The sequence below is a fragment of the Chiloscyllium plagiosum genome, chromosome 4, assembly GCF_004010195.1.
Source record: "Chiloscyllium plagiosum isolate BGI_BamShark_2017 chromosome 4, ASM401019v2, whole genome shotgun sequence".
NCBI classification, from domain to species: Eukaryota; Metazoa; Chordata; class Chondrichthyes; order Orectolobiformes; family Hemiscylliidae; genus Chiloscyllium; species Chiloscyllium plagiosum.
Window position 1 is genome coordinate 28810755 of NC_057713.1, and position 23059 is coordinate 28833813.

Consider the following 23059-nt stretch of genomic DNA (forward strand, 5'->3'; position numbering starts at 1 on the left):
CATAATTCTTGCGATTAAATTTAAGCAAGACATTCTCATAGTGCTTGAACATTGCCATTACTCCTCATTAGAAAAAAACTTTTAATCTTCAGTTACAGGAGGTAGATATCAATTCTTTAGTGATGGACTGTGCAGATAGAGAGCTTGCATTGAGTGTCAGTGTCAATGGTAAGACAATAGGTTCAATGAGACATTCAATACACAGGCAATGGGAGATGCATCAGCTTGGATATTAATGTTGAACAAGGTTTGGTGCAAACAGAACATTCAACGATATTTTAATATGAAAATAATTGTCAAGTATTCAATCTTTTTGTGCCAGCTGCATTATCTGCGTTTCTTTGGTGCAACTTCTTTAGATAGAATTATTTTTCTTGTATGCTTCCCTTCTAATGCTCTTCAGTGAGGCTCTGTCACTCTTCAGGGATCTTGAGGTTCTTGTCCAGAGCCCTGAAGGCATCTGGACAGGTTAATAAATGCAGTTAGGAACTCATACAGGATGCTTGCCTTTATTAGTTGAGAATATAGATAACAAGAACAGGGAGTTTATGATGGAGTTGTACAAAATTTTGATGAAACCATAACTGGAGCACTATGTGCAGTTCTGGTCACTACACTATATGTGATTGCACTGGAGGGGGTGCAGAGGAAATTCACTAGGATATTGCTTGAGAGGAAGCGAACGAAGAGAGGCTGGATAAGCTCAGGTTGTTTCTTTTGGAGCAGAGAAGCTTGAAGGGACATAATTGAGATGTAGAACATTACAAGGGGTGCAGACAGGGTGAATAGAAAACAGCTGTTCCCCTTAGTTGAAGGGTCAGGAACATGGGGCATAATTTATAAGTGAAAGGCAAGGCATTCAGGAGGGATTTGAGGAAAACGTTTTTCACCCAGAGAGGTGGTGTAGGTCTGGAATTCACTGTCTGGGAGGTAGTTGAAGTGGGTAACCTCACAAGCATTAAAAAGTACTTGGATTAGCACTTATGTGTATTAACGTCAAGACTATGGTCCTAGTGCAGGAAAGTGGGACTAGTGTCAGTAGTAGTCTATTTCTAGTGGTATAGACTTGATGGCCAAAGGGCCACCTCTGTACTGTATAACTTTTTGATTCACAATGATCAACGGTAGCAAGGTTTACAGTAATTAATGTTGTACACAATTTCACCACGTTAATGACAGATTGATACACACATATGATGTGCCAATTTCACTCAGTATAAATCAAAGAATTCAGACTGTGATGTAGATTTAGCATCTACAGTCATATTTACACTTTCCTAGTGAGAGGTGAGGTTGGGCTGGGCTAAATGATGAAGGGATACTTCACAGGATAACATTTGGGTTCTCAAATTTTAGACTCAATGCATTTTTCATTGATTTAATCTTTATTGACTCTTAAATGGAAGCCACTTTTTAAAATCACAAACAATGCCTGTTTTTAAATCACAGTGTTTAAGTTCCATGTGCACGCAAAAGTTATTAACAAATACTATTTCAGTTATTGAGACCATGCAATTTCTCATTAGAAATATTACTCTCAACCAGTGCATACACTTCCCAGCAAAAGTAACGAGGCAGCCAGAACACCACAGGATCCATTTATCTCCCCATTCTTAGTCTAAAGCCAATGAGGCAAACTGTGAGGGGTTTTCACCATTATATTGGCACGGCTTTGGGTCAGAGGTTTGAGTTCAAATCCATAAACTAGTAGTTATGCAACTTTCTGAGCCAAACATGCTGAAGGATGCTACATTCTCCAATCAAGATTTTGTTCAATGTTTTAAGGCACTGTTTGAAGCATTCCCCTCACGTCCTAGATCACAGTCCAGATGCCAAAAGCAGATTAGTCAGTCATTCAGCTCACGGCTGGTGCAGAATACTTTGGCATTTGTCAACAGAAGAATAATTGCAGTTCCGAAGGAATTCACTTTAGAAAGTACTTTTCAGATGTTCCCAAGTAACAGTGACTCTGGTTGTTGTGCTGGTACAACCCACAACAGTATCCCAATGATAAAAACTTTAATTCCTGGAGATGTCAAAAGAATCCAGGAGGTGGCAATCCTAGCATTTCAATATTCTGTTCAGGGCACCATGAGCAGAAACCACTGAATGATATCAGCCCTGAAAGGATTAAATTACATTGATGTTTGCATAACCTCACATATATTCCTTTCATTTTAGATAGTTGAGTGGCAATGGATAGAGAGACTTTTATTTTCTCTGATAGAGGATCCTGGATAATGGGCAACAATCTTAATGTTGGAGCATGACTACTGTGGAGCGAAATCAGGAGGCATTTTGTTTCTACTCCAGAGTTAACAGAACTCTCGCTTCCAGAAGCATCTGGATTTCAGACTATTTGAAACTTCCAAACTAACCAATAACTTGCATTTATGTAGCACCTTTTACTAAAACAGGTGATGGCATTGTTCAAGACTGAGATGCCTAAACCTTTGGTTAAATTGTAGAATCAAAAGTCAGACAGTTGGAGTTAATGTGTAATTTGAACATTACTGTGTAACTGAATAGTCCCAATGTACTCCTGTTTGTAAAGCATGGGTGAGCTATCAGAATCTATTTTTTTTAAAGTTATATTTAGGCTTATAGCTGTCATACAGTTCAATTATGAGCCAGAATTTAATAGATGGTGTGGAACAGGAACAGAAACATGACCTCAAAAACAACTTTTTTCTAACTTTTGTTCAAGTTAGTGTTTCAAACAGAGAGATGAAACTATGGGTACAATAGGAGGCGATGAGGATGATGTAAAAAATGAGATTTGTCAATACCTAGTTGTACAGTCTGCTATGAAGTGTGTCATTAATGGATGGTTCCCAAATGAAAACGTCAACTCTTTGATGCAATTCAACTACAGGAGCATCACATCCAGGCACAATCCCAAAATTGCTCAATATCCGCCACATCACAGCTGGGAATGTGGGAATTGTGGCCAATTTTCTCTTCACTCATTCACACGCATACTGATGCCAATTATATAATACCTCTGACCCAAGGGAACAGCACCTAAGAGATCATCCCAACAGACTGTGCTTACTTCCTTCAATAAACTTGTAGAGTCCGTGCAAACAATACTCCCAAAACACCTGATGGAAAGATGGAGGAAGCTTGGCACATTGGGAAAAATAGTGTAGAAAGAAGAAAATCATTGTTTATCTAACGTTTACAGTCACAAAACACAGGACGGGTGAGATGATTATTTCTACGATAGCTCCTTGAATGTAAACAATGCACATAAATCACTTAAAAGTCCAAACTAAAAATGTTAAAAGTTTCCATGTAACTGCACACAGTTTGGGCACTCAGTTATCAAATGGCATGTATCGAGCCCTTACCACATTGCTCACATGGGGTGACATTCCAGTGCCCACATTAGATGGGTAAAACTGATGAAATACAGTATCAAAAACACTCTTGTTTGGTGGGACAACTTGCAGCATTCTGTCCAGATCAAATATAAATGGTTGACGTAAAGGTGGCAAAGAGTGTGGATCAGGTAGAAAGGGCCAGTTGGGTGGGTTTAAGAACTGCGTTGGTCTATACGGATAGAAGAGATTTGAAGGGCTGTTGTACTGAAAAAGTGTGGAATAAGGTAGACTCATACTTGGAGGTGCAATTACATTTGGAGGGGGATATTTAGTGTAAGACGTTGGCAACTCCCAGGGCATGTAAGGCCTGAATGGAAGTTCTGAATAACTGGTGCAATGGTTGTTTAGCAGCGAGAGAGGAGTAGATGCGCCATAATCCATTGATAACCTCAGCCGTTTGGATTCATGCCGATGAGGGAATTCTCGTTGTGAAAAGTTGGTGTCATCTTCAGTGGAGGAAGAACTTGAAGTTGAAGTGCTTAAGGGTGAGGGAAATTGGTTCTTGCGATGATCACTCTGAGAGAAAGAGAATGAAGAAGAAGCCTGTGGGCTCTCAGATACTGCCTCATGAGGATGCCAAGTGTCTAAGTCCAACCTTCCCAATTGTGTTGAGTTTTCATTTGATGGCTTACTTTGCAGATCACACTGAGAGGTCTTTGAATAACTTCTCTCCCTTTCAGAATGAGATGCTTCCAGGCTATTCCACAACGTATCAATGGAAAAGGCATCATCCGACCTGCTGCCACCCTGTTGTGGAGGGGTTATTTCAAATCCAGAAGGGGAGTCAGTCACTGGCTGTGCTTTGCTGCTATCTTCAGAAGCCATGAGGCTGGCAATCCCACCTTGGATATAAGCAGTTGAACTGGCTGCAAACTTTCTTGCATCTTGTCGTGAGACGGATGTGTTTTGTCGCTTTAATGCTTCGGGTGGAATGCGAGTAACGTCGACTGTCCAGTAGTTCCCCTTCCCTTGTGGTCGTTGTGGGTCATTTAATACCTAAATAACAAAAAAGAAGCATCTTTAAATCATCCAAGGCCCATTACTGTACTTTAGCCATATACAATTACTCAATGCTGAGATAGATTTCTATAGCACTGGTTCTGGGGGTTGTGATTTCTCATTTATAAGTCACAGTCAGCTTCTTTGATAGGTAATTATATACTCGGAGGCATCACAAGCGAATTTTCATAGCCAAGTGTCTACCAACCTCATACATTATTAATGTATTTATGCTTTCCAGGATGTTTCAGTTAAAAATAAGTGGGAAGAAGTGGTTGGCCCTACTACGTCACAGCACCAGAGAGCCAGGTTCGATTCCAGCCTTGGGTGACAATCTGTGTGGAGTTTGAAGCTTGCACATTCTCCACATGTTTGCATGGGGTTCCTCCAAGTGCTCTGATTTCCTCTCACAGTCCAAAGATGTGCAGGTTATGTGGCTCAGTCATGCTAAATTGCCCTGTAATGTCTAGGGATATGTAGGCTCGATGGTTTAGTGGTGGTGCTGAGTCTGGGTGGTAGGCTTTTTGGAGGTTCAGTGCAGGAATTGATGGGCCAGATGGCCTCTTTCCACACTGTGTGGATTCTAAGAAGGATCCTGGCTAATTCCTCAGGTATGCATCTCTTCTGCCATCAGTATTGTGCATCCAATTATAGACAACTTATTAGATCAAAGAATCCCTACAGTGTGGAAACAGGCCCTTCAGCCCAACAAGTCTGCACCGACCCACTTAAGAGTATCCCACCCAAACTCATTCCCCTACATTTACCACTAACTTATTACTATCCAGTTAACTCAATACAATTTGGTGATAAAATCTGGGACATACCCAACTATGTTCCTTATTCAGTCACATATTTAGCAACTGAGCCAGACTGTGTACTTAATTGTATGATACTGTGATGCTGTAGTTATTGAGTTTAATTAAGTCTTAATTATTATAAAATCTGAACTCTTCCAATGGCTTAGAAATTTATTGAGTGAGGAAACTATGTGATGTAGGACAATAAGGAAACAGACCTGACTGATAGTCTTATCAGGAACTTGTCATTCAGCCATCGCTAATAATTTCTGCTATAGATCTTCTGACAAGAGAGGCTAGTTGCAGCTTTAGGAAAAGGGCTGGCACCAAGATTGTAATCGCGGTCTACTATTCCTGATTCTATTCAGCTATTTCCTCTGAATGACATTTTTGCTTTGTGACCACATCAAGGTTTACCCTTCCTTTCATGCCCAAAGATTTCCACCCTTCCGTTATAATGGCACCTTCACACTGTGGGAGAGTCGAGAATCACAAATTATAGATGAAAGAGCTCATTTATTCTATATCATTCAAAATTCTATAGAAACCTGTAGATTGCCAAAGTATAAATTCAGTTATTTGGCTTCCACAACCTTAACAGGTACTGATCACTTGTTCTTGATCCAAATGTGGAATTTGTCTGTATTTCCTAAAACAGATATTTTGCAATCATAATTTAACTTAAATGTTTTAGAATTTATTTTTTCTAATCCACTGCCTTAGTTGAGGAAACATCAGAAGTAAATATGACTTCCCCCATTCCAATCTCATTTATCTTGTTAAATTGAAATTGAGCCTAAAATGGATCAATATTATCCAGAAAAGGAGCTTCCTGATATTCCAGCACAGTATCGAAGGGACAGAAACAAAATTATCTTCAATTCCACTTCTTCATCACTGCATCCAGGAAGCAAATCCATAAAGTCGGCACCACAGGAGTTACAAATGAACTCAGTGGTCAATTTCTTTCAACCTCCTCCTCAAATGCTCAAATATTTAAATGCCTCATATTTGATCTTACACTTATCAGCATCTTACACTTATTAGCATTTACATGTTGAATTCTGCCCACTTAGAGTCACAGATGTACAGCAAGGAAACAGACCCTTTGGTCCAACTCATCCATGCCAATCAGACATCCTAACCTAAACTAGTCCATTTGCCAGTACTTGGCCCATATCCCTCTAAACCCTTCCTATTCATATATCCATCCAGATGCCTCTTAAATTGTGGAATTGTACCAGCCTCCACCACTTCCTCTGGCAGCTCATTCTATACACGCACCACCCTCTGTGTGAAAAGATTGCCCCTTAGGTCCCTTTTATATCTTTCCCCTCTCAACCTAAACCAATGCGCTCTAGTTCTGGACTCCCCGACCCTTGTGAAAAGACCTTGTCTATTTATCCTCCCCATGCCTTTCAAGATCCAGCCTCTCGCTACAGCTCAAATCCTCCAACCCTGGCAACATCCTTGTAAATCTTTTCTGAACCCTTTTAAGTTTCACAACATCCTTCCCATAGGAAGGAGACCAGAATTGCATGCAAAATTCCAAAAGTACCCTAACCAACAACCTGTACAGCTGCAACATGACCTCCCAACTCCTATATTCAATGCTCTGTCCAATAAAGGCAAACATACCAAATGCCTTCTTCACTATCATATCTAACTGCGACTCTACCTTCAAGGAACAATAAACCTGCACTCCAAGGTCTTTTTGTTCAGCAACACTCCCTAGGACCTGACCATAAACTCTATAAGTTCTGCTTTGATTTGCTTTTCCAAAATGCATCACCTTGCATTTATCTAAATTAAATTCCATCTGCCACTCCTCAGCCCAAATTTTGGCTTCATTTGTCAGTTGCTCACAGGCTTAGCATTGCATTTGATGCTCTCCCCAACTCTCCTTCCACTATCCGAGACAATCCCTCACCAATATTCAATTGCAAACTGCCCATTTCCCTTGGAAGAGGAAAATGTTTGCAATGAAAGAATCTCTAGGAGCTCCAGCTGTAAGTTATTTGAGTCCCTATCTGTCAGATATATTGAGGTAGAAACTTGCTGGGGAAAATTGTCGATGGAAATGGGTTGGCCAAGCTGCTCAATTTCAAAGAGCACTCCAATTTCAGTACAAAATCTCCTTTAATGTTGTAAAAGCTTATGAATTGAGAGCAGAAACCAGCCTTTGGCCTCTCTAACCTGCTCCACTATTCAATATGATCATGATAGCAACAGAAACAGAAATTGCTGGAAAAAGTCAGGAGATCTGGCAGCATCTGTAGAGAGAAATCAGAGTTAATATTCAGGTCCAGTGACCCTTCTTCAGAACTGGCAGATTTAACTGTAGCCTCAACACTATAATGCTACCTACCCCTGCTAACCTTTGACTCCCTTGTTAGTCAAAGGACTATCTCTGCCTTAAAAGTATTCAGTGATATCACTTGTACTATTCTCTGGGGAAGGGAGTTGCAAAGACTCTTAAACATCAAAACGTTCCTCCTCATCCTTCAGAAAGACACTTCCTATATTTAAACTTCACTCCCTCATCCTAGGTTCACACAAGGGAAATCAGCCTTTCAGCATTCCCCCCCCCACCACCCCAAGTTCCCTCAGAATTGTGCATTACAAAAAAAACCCATCACCCTTCTTCGTTGGTGGTTAGAATACTAGTAAGGAACCATCCTAAAACAGGCCTAGATTTTTCACATTTTCCTACCCAGATTGTGGCTCTTAAAAACTGATTTTACCAGAGCATATTCTGTATCAGAGAACTGCTTTAAGTGAGAAAAGCAAGGAAAAGAAAAGGTCACAATGAAGATAAGGTTTATGTGAAAAGCAAATGGAATCTGCCAACACGTGTCCTTAACATTTATCACCAAGTGTAAAACTGACAATAATGGATAGCAACTTATTTTACAGCTCAAGCTGATTTTCTTCTCTATTATTGATGGGGACAAAATTAGGTTAGGGTGTAAAATGGGTCCAATTTGCTAATCATTCAATAAAACTAAATTATTCACAACTATTCTGAAGTACCGTTGAAGGAAACATACTCAGTGGCAGTATGTGCTAATGGTCAAAGTTAAAACATTCCCCTAGTACAATGATATTAATTAACACCTACATGCCAAGTCAGAGCTAAGTATAGGCCTGAGATTCTTGCAGTTAGCAGGTACTTTACACAAGCTCTTAAAACAGAATGAAAGGATCGATGAGACCTCAACTCTCATATGCAATACTTAATTTAAATTTGCTTTGAATTAAAACATTTATAAAAATCTGCAAAGTAGGTTCTTTTATGATTCCCTATTACTTGAAGTCTTAAAAAGCTAGAGCAGCAATTTTCTAAGTGGCTAGAGGAATAATCGAATGGTAGAGAAATGATTTAATCTGGTCAGAGAATCCATTAAACTATAACACATAGAACAAAGTCAGAAGTCACATAACACCAGGTTACAGTTGACAGGTTTATTTGAAATCACAAGCTTTGCAAGTGCAGCCCCTTCATCAGGTGAAGGTGGATTATAATCGACATTATAACGTTGATTCTCCTGTTCCTTGGATGCTGCCTGACCTGCTGTGCTTTTCCAGCAACACATTTTCAGCTCTGATCTCCAGCATCTGCAGCCCTCACTTTCTCCTCAAAGATTATAACCTGGCGTCATGTAACCCAACACCAGCACCCTCGTATTATAAAATATAGAAGCAGAAGTAGGCCATTCAGCCCAAGAGGAGAAAGTGAGGACTGCAGATGCTAGAGATCAGTGTGTGCTGGAAAAGCACAGTAGGTCAGGCAGCATCCAAGGAGCAGAAGAATCAATCATCAGGAATGATGAAGGGATCTCGCCTGAAATGTCAATTCTCCTGCTCCTCGGATACTGTCTGACCTATTGTGCTTTTCCAGCACCAGGTTCCTTACATTCACCCCAGGAGATCTGCTCTTCCATGCAATGAGATCTAATCCACAACTCCCCTTTCCCATTCTACCATACAGTTTTAATTCAGACTGTAATTGACTGTTGTAGAACTTCGTTTACATGAGAAAACTGCACTCCTTGTTTCCGTAACACTTACTGATTAGTCCCATACTGATTAAAAACCTGTGTACTGAAGTCTTGGATATCCATAATGACTCAAGCCCTTAACAGTAACAAATTCCACAGATTTGTTTCCTGCAGAGAAAAACAAAAATCCCTCCTCATCTCATGTTTTAATGTGTGACCCCTTATGTTGAGATTATACCCTCTGGTCCTAGACTCACAAGGGGAAAACAACTTCTCTTCATTTAACCTGTCAAGCTGCCTAAGAATCCTATGCTGAAAATGTGTTGCTGAAAAAGCGCAGCAGGTCAGGCAGCATCCAGGGAACAGGAGAATCGACGTTTCGGGCATAAGTCCTTCTTCAGGAATCCTATGTTTCAATAAGGTCTTCTCTCATTTTCCTATACACCAATGAGTATAATACAAATTACTCAATTTCCCTTCAGATGAAAATTCCTCCTTACCCAGGATCAACCTTGCGAATCTTCCAAATCCAAAGCCATAGTCATAGAACTGTACAGCATGAAACAGACCCTTCAATCCAAATCGTCCATGTCAATCCTACATTAATCTAGTCCCATTTGCCAACATTTAGCCCATATCCTTCTAAATCTTTCCTATTCATATACCTACCCAGATATCTTTTAATTGTACTAACGTCTACCATTTCTTCTGGCAGCTCATTCCATACTTGCACCACACTCTACATGAAAAATTTGCCCCTTAAGTCTCTCTTGAATCTTTCCCCTCTCACCTTAAACTTTGGATTCCATTAACTTGGGGAAAAGGCCATGTCTAATCACCCTATCTATGTCCCTGATGATTTTATAAACTTCTGTAAGGTCACCCCTCAGCCTCTTGACACCCCAGGGAAAACAGCCTATCCTTATAGCTCAAACCCTCCAACCCCAGCAATCCTTGTAAATCTTTCCAGAACCTTTTCAAGTTTCACAACAACCTGTCCATAGCAGGGAGACCAGAATTGAATGTAATATTTCAAAAGAGGCCTAACCATTGTCTTGTGCAGCTGCAACATGACTTGCCAACACCTATTTCCAATGCCTGAATGCCTTCATTCCTGAAGAAGGGCCTGTGCCCGAAACGTCGAATCTCCTGTTCCCTGGATGCTGCCTGACCTGCTGTGCTGTTCCAGCAATAAAGTTTCAACTTTGATCTCCAGCATCTGCAGACCTCACTTTCTCCTATTTCCAATGCACTGACCAATAAAGGCAAGCATACCAAACACCTTCCTCACAATTCTATGTGTGCGTGATTCCACTTTCAAGGAACTATGAACCTGCACTCCAAGATCTCTTTGTTCAGCAACACTGCCAAGGACCTTACCATTAGTGCATAAGTTCGCTCTGATTTGCCTTTCCAAAATGCAGCAGTTCATATTTATCTAAATTAAACTCCATCTGCCACTCCTCAGCCCAACAGCACATCTGATCAAATTGCGCTCTGAGGTAACCTACTTGGCTGTCCATTACACTATCAATTTTGGTGCCATTGGCAAATTTACTAACCATACCTCCTATGTTCACATCCAATCACTTCTATAAAATAACAAAAAGCAGTCAATGCGTCTTTCCTTAGGTATGTCAATCAAAGGTGTTCATATATTCCAGGTGTGGGCTGACTAGTGTCTTGTGGAATTATGGTATGGCCTCCCCAGTTTTATACTGCCTTTGACATTCTCTTTTAACCTAGCAGATCAAAGGGTCATAAGATTAAAATGAAATCCAGTCTTTTTCAAGATGATGTTGGGAATTGTCAAAATAAAGTGCTAATCTAGGAATCCCCCTCCTCAGGGGCTTTTGAGGCTGGGTCAATCAAAAACATTAAAACAGTGATAGAGTTGCTAAGTAAGGAGCTAAAGCTTTTGGAACCACAGCAACAGAATCACAATACACATAAGGCATGATCCCACTGAATGGTCAAACACTAACGGGCCTCAAGATCAATATGTGTTCTTAGGTGTGGTTTAACTCAGTTGGTTGGATGGCTGGTTTTAAAAGCGGAGTGGTCCCAATAGGGTGAGTATTCCTGCTGAGGTTACCAATGAAGAGCTCTCCTTAACCTTTCTCCCAGGCTGAAGTGTCATCTCTCCATGATGAGAGAACAACCCTCTGGCCTGACATTTCAGATTGGGTCAGTTCTGAGGTGTGGTATGTGTCTAGTGGTTTAGGGGTGGGTATTGGGGAGGTGGGGCGTGAGTGCTGAGTGTTGGGGGGGTCCTGGTTGAGAAGCCCCCAACTGGCCCGTCAGTTGGCCTGCTGAAAGTTCTGTCAGCACTTTCCCAAAGGGCAGTAAGGGCGGTTTCTCTCCTTATTCCGGCCAATATTGATTCCTCGACTAACACCTTTGAAATCAGGAAAGCGAGATATTGCGAACTGCTGAGAATCTGGAATAAAAACAGAAAAGAGCTGCAACTACATGGCATTAGAGCGGCATCTCAGGAGACAATTGATCATATCGCCACAGACCACCATTGGTGTGGTTGTTTTTCCTGCAGACGGTCCCAGAACATTGTGGTTGAATCCCATGCTGACCAATAAAGACAGCGTTTATTCATTTTACTGCGGCCGGTGAAACAAGTTTTGCCGTGCAAAGGTTAACTGTCACGGTTTCTTATATTTGTAACGGTGGCAGACTCGCTTAGTTAACGAGCCTGTTTCAGTCCTCTCCTATTTTAATTCAGACTGCCCAGGAGGAAATTGCACTCCTCTTTCTCATGCCTTAAAAAGCTAAGGAATGAACAATTATGTCTTCAATTCATTTTTCGCGCTGGATCGATCGGAAAAGAAATTAAGTGTGACTTTGCACGCATCAAGTTGCAGTTATGACTGAATTAATCCCCAGCAGTTCTGGATGGTATGGTTCAGCAGTTACAGGTAACCTGAGCGGGTCAAAGCAAGGATTAAAATTAACCTCTCCTCTCAATTTTGTATGTTCGTTCAAATGATTGCATGGTAACGAAAGGGGGGGGGGGGGGGGATGAATAGAGTACAAACATTCAAAATCTAGTCTGTTAGCATAGAGACATAAATAACTCTGCTTTCTTTCCACAGATGCTGCCAGACGTGCCGAGTTATTCTAGCAATTTCTCTTTTTTTTTGTTTCCGATTTTGCAATATTCAGATTCTTTTCTTTTTGGCTAGTCTGAATCTAGTCTAGTTTGAAACTGATCTGACACGCATCTTTCGGGCCGAATGGTTTGCTCCTCGCGTTTTAATTTCAACTCAACCGTCCCGGTTTACTCTGAGTAAGGAAGGGTTTTTGTTTGCATAGCCAGTGGTTTTCATTAGTCGGGCCTGGTGAAAATAGATAAAATAAACATTCAAACGGAAGTATATTATGGGGAAATCCACACCGCCTTCTGTTTTCTCGACCAAGATAGCACATGTCCCACTCTCCTTCCTCCCCCCCCCCATCTGCGGGGAACAGCAGAGAGATTGTTTCCCCACTTTATCCCAATCGTTAAATAAATCACTGAAATACATAACACGGGTGACCAGGAATACCCTATTCACAGGAATTACACTCCCTGCAATGTTGGAAAGAGTGTGAGGGTTCTTTCCAGTTTGTTCACTGTAAGCTGCTGAAATTCCGGGAAAAACATCAGGTAGAAATCATTTCAGTGGGGTTTACCCGTCTCTTCCACAAGCAGGAGAGCTGCTCTTAAATGTCAGCTTCTACATTCATTACCTGCATTTAAAATCGCCAATGCTTGCGATCAAAGGATCTATTATAGAGTCATGACAAGCTTCAAAGTCAGAAAAGGTACAAATTTCTAACTGTACCCAGATGATTAGTTTCAATCCCCAGTCATAAACTGGGGATTCCACATCCCCACCATTAGGCCTTGCTTGATGAGAATGCAAAGGTTACAAGTGAGCCCTTCAATCTCTCTCCCCCTTTAAATTACTACACTGGCCTCTGCTTTACAGTATAGTTGCTAAATACAATTAATAGTTAAAAGACTTACTTTTATAAAACAGTCATTCAGAGACAAGTTGTGTCTGACAGAATCTTTCCAGCCTTTGTAATGTCCTTTGAAAAATGGAAACATAACACTAATTTCATGGAGAATCTGTAAACACAAAACACACGGGCGTTTTGTTACACATCACATCCTCTCTGTAATTAAGAATAATATTGCCACACATACCAGTCACAAACAGAAAACCTGTACCTGAGAGAGCTTCAGTTTCTTCTCTGGTGAATTAAGGATAGCAATGGTTATTAGAGCAAGGTATGTGTAAGGTGGCTTGGGGTATCTTTGGTAATTTTTTTTCTTCGATGGCTGTTTGTCACTATCTCTTGCATTTTCTTCATCGCAGTCTTCAGCAAGCTTGGGGTCTCTTATATCCTGGACCTGAATTGTAGAGACATGGGTATGACAAGCTGAATCATCAGAAATATGAACTGACCGCTTCATCCTGGGAGCCTGGGATGAACCCTCCAAATGCATACTCTGAGAAGAAGAGTTTCTTCGGTAGAGAGATTGTTTGAAGTCAAGAGGGGTGGTTTTTGCAAGAGGAAGAGAAGAAGCCAATGCATTGTCCCAGTCTTGCATTGCAAGTTGAGCATCACTGCTGCTAGCTACTGGAGACGATGTTGAAATCATCTTGAATCTGTCTACTTCCCAGCTCATTCTCATGCTGATAAATGGAGCCGCACAAATAGACTACAGCCAGAGTTGTTTTCTTAGAAGACAATCAACATTTGCATGATCATCCAAAGTGTAATCAGTCTTGACACAGGGGGATTAGCTGATGAATAAAGGGGTGGGATCAAATGGGAGGGGCATCTAAAAACTTGGGAAGCCAATGGAGTTCAGCAGCTCCACAACTTTTTGCCCCTTTCAATGTTTTTTCTCTCAAACGCTAGAATCCCTCCTTATATTGTGGCTTAAATTTATTGCTCTGGGTCCCTTTATTTTCACCTAAACCTAGTTTCCCAGATGATAAAGGTCATTGCTATTAACAGAGTGACAACTCTTTTCTACTTGATTAGAATAACTCTTTGTGAGGTTATCAGTCCTCATTAGCACATGGTGCCTCGCGGACAAGAATAAGAGAACACCTCTTTCCCTTATCAACTACAAAAATGTTTGCCCAGCTGTAACTTCTTCCCTCCCATGAAGAAAACTTACCTTTTTAAATCTTTTTCTCTCATTTCAATGTGCTCTGTCAGGAAGTTGCTTTATTTTGCTGAGATGTTTCTTTGATTTTGTTGCTAGTTCTTCCTTTTCCCTTTGTTAGAACTCTAATTTTTGTGTGAATGTTTAATGTTCCTTCCTCCCTTTTTTAAGTCATTTTCTCCATTCTCAGCCCTCTTTCCTGGCATTAAGCCCCTACATTCCTGACATCCTGAATCATTTTTAAAAATCCTTTTTCTTTCCCCCTCTCTCTCTCCCTCTTTATTGTTTCTCCATTTACACTTCTACCATCTAAACCTCCTTTTACAGTTTTTTTTCTCTGCATAAACCCCTCCAAGGCCTTGCCTTTTACTTCCTCTGATGCCTTTTTCCAGACTCCTGTTCCTCTAACTCTGGCTCTGTCCACCCAAGTCCTTAGCTCCACTCCACCCCCTAACCCGCCCTGCCCAATCTCTGCTTCCCCATCCCAGTGCACCTCCCACGCCATCCCACATCAACACCCCTCACCCTTCCACACCTTAACATATTGTAATCTTCCTGAAGTAATTCCCAAGTATCATTCACTACAAAGTCCAGTTATTCAAATGTAGGCCTGGTTAGCACTGCTGCTTCACAGCGCCGGAGACCCAGGTTCAATTCCCGCCTCAGGCGACTAACTGTGTGGAGTTTGCACGTTCTCCCCGTGTCTGCGTGGGTTTCCTCCGGGTGCTCCGGTTTCCTCCCACAGTCCAAAGATGTGCAGGTCAGGTGAATTGGCCATGCTAAATTGCCTGTAGTGTTAGGTAAGGGGTAATGTATGGGTGGGTTTCGCTTCGGCGGGTCGGTGTGGACTTGTTGGGCCGAAGGGCCTGTTTCCACACTGTAATGTAATCTAATCTAAAAAAAACATTGAATACCTGCAGATTATTTGCAAAACTGAAGGTTCTCAGCATTTATTTAGCACCACGACCATCATAAAATGATTCATGGATCATCATTGGTGAAGCTTGACACTAAATTACATGAAGTAACAGAAGAGGAAATGGCTAAAGTTTAATGTAGGAGCTATTTTTAAGGAATAGCCTAGAGGAGGAAGGTGGAATGTGGATAAATACATGGAGTGAATTCCAAAGTTTAAGGGCCAAGATTAGAGTGGTGCTGGAAAAGCACACCAGGTCAGGCAGCATCAGAAGACCAGGAGAACTGACATTTCTGGCAACAGCTCTTCATCAGGAATGCTCCTCTGATGCTGCCTGACCTGCTGTGCTTTTCCAGCATCACTCTAATCTTGAATCTAATCTCCAGCATCTGCAGTACCCACTTCTGCCTTCTCCGAAGTTTAAAGCCATGGCAACTTAAAGCATGGATATCAGTGGCAGACAATTAAAATTCAGAAGGCTGATGAGGCAAGAATCAAATGAGTGCAGATATCTCTGAGGGTTGTGAGGCTGAGGGAGATTACAGAGAGAAAGAAGGCCCGTGCTGTGAACGGATTTGAAACAAAGGATGAACATTTTAAAATCAAGGCATCACGAAACTGAAAGTGAGCAGAGGGTGAATAGCTGAACAATGGTGTGAGCAATGATGTAGAGTTTTGGATAACCTCAGCTCTATAGAGGACAGAACACAAGAGTACAATGGATTTATTAAGTCTGATGTACCAAAGGCATGGATGACACTAACAGCAGCAGAAAAGCTGATGTAACACTGGAGTTGGGCAGTGTAACTGAAGTGGAAATAAGTGATTGTGATGATCGTGCCAGGAATGTCGAGAAGCTCGTTTTAGGAGCAACCATGACACCAAGATTGCAAATAGTATAGTTCACCTTCAGGGAGAGTTTTGGGGATGGTAATTAGGGAAGAGAGTTTGTACTAGGCACTGACAATGATAGCTTTGTTCTGCCTCATATTTGGGGAAGCTTATGGTCATCCAGTCCTGGATGTTGGATAAGAAGCAGAAATAATGACTCTGCAGAGGTCAATTGAACTCACTGAGGGGGCATCCCCCAATTAATAATATAAAGTGCTGACAGAAAGTGTACCCTTAGCACTGACCACCCTCCTCTCTATCTTGGATTTGTAGGGATCATTCAAAACTGTAGTCTTTTTTTGAATAAAATCCCTAACTTGAAAAAAAACGAAAGAGGTCCCTGTTAGGTAGCTCGTATTTCCGTGCTAACTGATCGAAGGACATCATTGTGTCTCCCTCAAATAAATCGCCCATGCAACGTTTGAATCATTAATCTATTATCCCCAGTTGGAAACCCAGCATACCCACTAAAGATGTGAAGAAGATGTTTTGCCAATATTGCCTTCCCTCTGCCGAATTGCCCTCCATGCTTTAACAGTATTGATAACTATTGGATTACGGCAATATTCTCGAACTGTCCTCATTTTGTCCAAAAACAACAAACTAGTAAGGTGGCACCCTGACTGGGAGGCTTCGATATCTAACCATGTTGAAAGAGGGTCCTCACAAGCCCAATCACTCACATAGGATAAAAGCGAGCTTAGTTGGTAGATTTTAATGTTCAGGAGGTCCACTGCTCCCAGCCTGTGAAGTAGTTGCAGTTTAGCTAATTTACTGAGGGGCCGCTTAACGATGCCAAATTAAGGTTATTTGCTTATTGAAAATCAGGGCGTGCATCAATACGGGGTATAGCAAAAGTGGGAGAATATTCATCTTAATGAGCACTATCCGACCCAACCATGAGACCGGAAGTGCCTCCCATCTTTGAAGGTCTTGTTTGATTTTGTCAAATAATTGAACAAAATTGGCTTAGATTAGATTAGATAACTTACAGTGTGGAAACAGGCCCTTCGGCCCAACAAGTCCACACCAACCCGCCGAAGCGCAACCCACCCAGACCCATTCCCCAACATTTACCTTAATGGTTTTGAAAACCGATCCAGAACTGGTGTAATGAATGTGCCCAAATACACAAAACCCCCCTGTGACCACTTAAATAGGAATTGATATTCGCCATCAAGACCTTTCGTAAGACCACCCACAGGCATAGTCTCGAAAAGGCACCAAATGCACAGATGCATTGTATCAGGCAAGGCACTGAAACTGCAGGATTTGACAAAAAAATTTGAACATCATCCGCATACAACAAAATCTTATGTAATTTTGACCCCACTCCTGGAGCTGATAGATAAGGATCCCTATGAATGGCCTCCACAGGAGGGTTCAATCACTAACATAAAAAGCAGTGACGAAAAGGGACAGCCCGGCTGCCCCTAAAAATGTTTAAATTGCTTGATTGTACTCCATTGGTGATGACCGTAGTGAGAGGGCCATTGTAGAGAACTTTTACCCATCTTATAAAGATTTCACCCAAACCAAACTGGTCCAGAGTATAGAAAAGGTACAACCACTCAACTCGGTCAAATACCTTCTCTGCATCTAGAGAAATCACCAATCCCTGTATTGACTGTTAACACGCTTCATAGAATCCCTACTGTATGCAAACAGGCCAGTTGGCCCAACAAGTATCCCACCCAGATCTTACCCCTACACTATCACTCGACATTTACCCCCAACTAATGCACCTATCCTACACATCCTCTTGAATTACATAAAGCAACCTCCTAATATTTTTGGAGGATCTGCAGCTCTGTGTGAAACCCGTCTGATCCTCTTTAACAACAGAAGGTAACACAGTCTCTAGCCTTAACGCGAGAGTCTCAGAGAGGATTTTAAAGTCCATATTTAAGAGTGAAATGGGCCTGTTCGAAGCACAGTCCTCCGGCACCTTTCCTTTTTTAAGAATAAGTGAAATTTTGGCCTCTCTCAGAGGTGGGAGACAATCATGGCTGTATGAGTCATTGAACATGTTGAGCATCAGGCCTGACAATATGTTTATAAATTCCTTATCAAATTCACTGGGAAGTATGTCAGGACCGGGCACCTTTCCACTCTGAAGCTGCCTCACAGCTTCCTGCACCTCTTGCTCCAATAAGGGGGCATTGAGAAAGGACTCTTGTTCGGGGGTCATGCCCAGGAGCTCCAAGTCCTTAAAAAAATCCAGTTTGGTCCGCCCCTCCTCACAACTCTCAGATTGATATAACTTAGAGTAAAGTCTCTGGAATGCCACAATAATCTTTTTGGAATCACGTTAAGTTCCCAGACCCTTCCCTAATTGCCATAATGGCTCCTTTTCCTGGTGAGATATGCTAAGTATTTGCCTGGCCTGTCACCATGCTCATATAACCTTTGCCTTTCAAAGGTAAGCTCCTTCTTTGCCGTCTCCGTGAGCACGGAATTCAATGCAGACCACAGCACCGTAATCCTCTGTCGTTTGACCAACAAGAGTCTGTCAAAGTAAACCTTCTCGGCTTCCTTCAACCATGCTTCAAGGAGATGCTGCTGCTCACTTTTCTGCCACTTCATATTGATACAGAGTAGGAAATACCTTACCCCCTGGCATAGGCTTTGGCAGTTTCCCGAAGGACAGATGGACTACTAACCAAGCCTGAGTTAATGTCTAGGAACACCTAAAATTCCCTCGAGAAATACTCCACAAACGTATTATCCTTGAGGATAAAGGGATCCATTTGCCAGTGCCTCGGACCCACTGTAATGTCCTTAATCTTCACCAACAGGTACACTGGAGCATGATCAGACATGAGTCCACAGAACGTTACCTGGGCGTCTGGATTAATAGTCTAACAATAATACCACAAGATCATCACCTGACCTATACCTAAATGCTATAACTATACCCTGAACTATATTCCGGGGACGGCAGAGACGTGTTTAACAAGATAGTTTTCAGCCAAGAAAAGAATGTAGAGACATTATAGACCATTACAGCCCATTAAATACACTTAAATATACCAAAATTCACAAAATAGCATACAACAAAAACTTGAATTCATATAGCATCTTTAACATGTTAATGATCAATAATTGCCAGCACGACAAAGAGGAGGACATTTGGTCATATATCCTATCATTTGGTCAGAGATAGCTTCACGGAGAATCTTTATAGAGGAGAGCTGGATACATTGGCAGAGAGAATTACAGAGCTTAGACAGGTAAAGGCATGGAAGCAGACAGTGGGGAATCCACAGAAGGCCATAGCTGAAGCAATGTAGAATTTGGGAAAATTTGGAGGGCAGAAGGAGATAAAGAGACAAGAAAATCTAAGGCTATGGAAGGGTTGCAAGACAAGGGTGAGAATTTTGAAGACAGCGTACTTCGATGTTGATAAATTAGGATGTTGCGTGATTTACTTTCCACATTTCTGGACTTGAACATATGAAACTTTGAGTTTGTGTTCACCTGTTTAAATTCATCCCACAGTCTTGTTCCAAGCTATTTTTGAACTCCTCCAGCTTTAAACCCAGCTGAAACCATGTCATTTCATTTTCTGGTAATTACCTCTCATTTCGCCTCCCATTTGGCCTTTTTATCAATGATAGTACCATGGCACAATGGTCAGCATTATTGCCTGACAGCGCCAGGTACTCAAGTTTGATTCCAGCCTTGGGTGACTATCTGTGTTTGTGTGTTCTTCCTGTGTCTGTGAGAGTTTCCAATGAGTGCTCCAGTTTCCTCCCACAGTCCAAATATGTGCAGGTTAGGTGGTCAATATGGAGGGAGGGAGGATCTGGCTGGGTTGCTGTTCAGAGGGGCAGTGCTAACTGAATGGGTCAAATGACGTCTTTCTGCACTGTAAGGATTATATCATCATTTGCTCTCTTTCAGTAGACTGCAATCTATATAGCTTGGCCTTTAGGTGGTGGTATTCCCACACTAAATCAAAGACAAGACTACTTTGAAAATGAACCTATAGAAGTGATCACTTCCCTGGATCCCTTCTCCAACACATCTGTCACCAATTATAATTAAATTGGCTGTAATATGAAAATCGGATTTGCTAAACGTTGCTTTTTATACAGATACAATTTCCAGACTACAGCTACAAAGACAAAACAGAATTACTGTATTGGAAGGACTGTTTCTGAATTTCTCATTTCTTTATTTTTCTGATTTATTCCTATGATCTATAATCCTGGACTTTTTGTTTCTTTATTTTTATTTGTTTCCCCCTAAGAATTTGTACTTAGGAATCTGTGCCTAGATACCTTGTACCTAAGATGGCACTGTAAGTGGTGACTTGTAAACTTTTCATTGTACTCATTTGAGTACATGTGACAATAAAGCTAATTCTATTTAATTCTATTTCTATTCTGTTTTCTGACTGTTTGTTAATTTATCACAATTATATTAAGTGGCCAGAAGAGGCTGTGAGATCTATTTCATCTGGGCTCAAATTTTGCCGTCACCGGACATCTAACAGTTTGTCATTAGTTATTTTTGCCTTTGCGGAATTGCGGAAAATGTGAGCTGATACCAATAGGTTGAGGGCAACAAGAGCATCTGAGAATGAGTCAACAGGTACTCAACAGGGTAGCTGATGAGTTTAGGATTGAGTAATAAAGAGGAAGAACTGAGAAATGGATGATTAAAACAGGTGAATCAAGTGTTCAATCAGATACAGTAAGAGGAAGGAAGAAAGGATTTGATTCCGAAACAACAAAAAAGACAGAAATGTAAAAGCAATTCTTGAAAGAAAAGTAACATTTTTAAAGTTTTCTCTTAATAGGGAGCACAAATCCATAACAGCTAAGCACTTAAGACCATTGAAACTTTAACTTTATTTCTTTATTTTTCTACTTAATACTAAGAATGACTGTAATGTTTAACTTTTAACTATTTCTTGATTTTTCTACTTCGTACCTAAGATTTTATACCTAGGTACCTTTGTGCCTAAGGTTTTGTCTTGATGTAGTTGCTGGAACTCTTACAATCCATGGTCCCCTCATGCATTGCCTGGAATAGTGAAACAAATTTGTAATGCATCATTAATCACCTTAACTAGCTTTTAACTACCTGCTGTTTCTTTTTTCAAAACTGTGGCCATCACACTGATTATGTGCCGTTCCTACACTCTGCTTGTGATATGTAATAGAATGATTCCCTCTGCACCCAGCACCCATGCAAACACCTAATGTCACAAGCTCATGTTTCTATTGGGCCTTTTATGGGTTTTTCTTCTCCTTAAGTCATTGAAGTCAATAGTGACAGGCTAACAAGGAGAAAGTAAGGACTGCAGATGCTGGAGATCACAGTCCATGTAGGATCAGTCAGTTCTGTAGGCAGGCATGCTTACCTTCATCGGTCAGAGCATTGAGTACAGGAGTTGGGACATGGTGTTATGGCTGTACAAGACATTAGTAAGGCTATTTTTAGAGTACTGCATACAATTGTGGTTGCCCTGCTATAGGAAGGATGTTTTTAAACTGGAAAGGGTGCAATAAAGATTTACAAGTATGTTACCAAAGCTAGAGGGTTTGAATGATAAAGAGAGGCTGGATAGACTGGCAACTAAACTCAGGCTCACAACTAAATGCAGCTGAAGTGAGCTAACCCAGCAGTGACCAGATACTAAACTGAAACCTTCATCAAATTTTGAGAAGATTTGTAGCTCAGATTGAGGTTCTGGATGTAGGTTTGCTCACTGAGCTGGAAGGTTCATTTTCAGACGTTTTGTCACCACACCAAGTAACATCTTCAGTGAGCCTCTGGACGAAGCACTGCTGATGATTCCTGCTTTCTATTTATATGTTTGGGTTTCTTTGGGTTGACAATGTCTTTTCCTATGGTGATTTCATTTCATGTTCTTTTTCTCAGGGGGTGGTAAATAGGTTCCAAGTCAATGCGTTTGTTGATAGAGTTCCAGTTGGAATGCCATGCTTCTAGGAATTCCCGTGTGTGTCACTGTTTGGCTCATCCTAGGATGGATGTGTTGTCTCAATCAAAGTGGTGTCCTTTAGAATTGGCATGAGGAGGAATTTCTTCAGCTAGAGGATGGATAATCTGTTGAACCCATTGCTACAGAGGACTGTGGAAGCCAAGTCATTAAGAGTATTTAAGACAGAGACAGAGGTTAGGAATAGGAAAGAGGTTAGGAATAGGAAAGGTGAGGTCACCCTGTTAGGAGCTTTTTACAGGCCTCCTAAAAGTCCTAGAAAAGTAGAAGAAAGGATTGCGAGGATGATTCAGGAGAAGAGTGAAAGTAATAGGGTGGTTGTTATGGGGGACTTTAACTTTCCTGATATTGATTGGGAAAGCTATAGCTCTAGTTCGTTAGATGGGTCGGTGTTTGTCCAATGTGTGCAGGAGGGTTTCCTGACACAATATGTAGATAGGCCAACAAGAGGTGAGGCCATACTGGATTTGGTTCTGGGTAACAAACCAGGCCAGGTGTTAGAATTAGAGGTAGGTGAGCACTTTGGGGATAGTGACCACAATTCGGTGACTTTTACTCTAGTGATGGAGAGGAATAAGTGTGCACTGCAGGGCAAGATTATAGCTGGGGGCAGGGAAATTATGAGGCTGTGAGGCATGACTTAGATGTGTGGCCTGGAAAAGTAATCTTCAAGGCAAGGGTGTAATTGATATGTGGAGCTTGTTCAAGAAGCAACTATTGAGTATCCTTGATAAGTATGTACCTGTCAGGCAGGGAGGAAAGGGTCATGTGAGGGAGCTGTGGTTTAATAAGGAATTGGAATCCCTTGTTAAAGGGAAGAGGGCGGCCTATGTAAAGATGAGGCGTGAAGATTCAATTGGGGCGATTGAGAGTTATAAGGTAGCCAGGAAGGACCTGAAGAGAGAGCAAA

The 23059-nt window shown here is 41.3% G+C and overlaps 1 protein-coding gene across 1 annotated transcript; it reads right to left on the reverse strand.

The window, feature by feature from the left end:
- Positions 1–1473: 1473 nt before the first annotated feature.
- Positions 1474–14424, reverse strand: foxh1 (forkhead box H1). The gene is made up of 3 exons (XM_043687876.1): positions 13418–14424; positions 13211–13315; positions 1474–4382 (listed from the first exon to the last, which is right to left on the reverse strand). The coding sequence occupies exons 1-3, from the start codon at positions 13850–13852 to the stop codon at positions 3321–3323; spliced, it is 1602 nt and encodes a 533-aa protein (XP_043543811.1). The 5' UTR covers positions 13853–14424; the 3' UTR covers positions 1474–3320.
- Positions 14425–23059: the final 8635 nt, after the last annotated feature.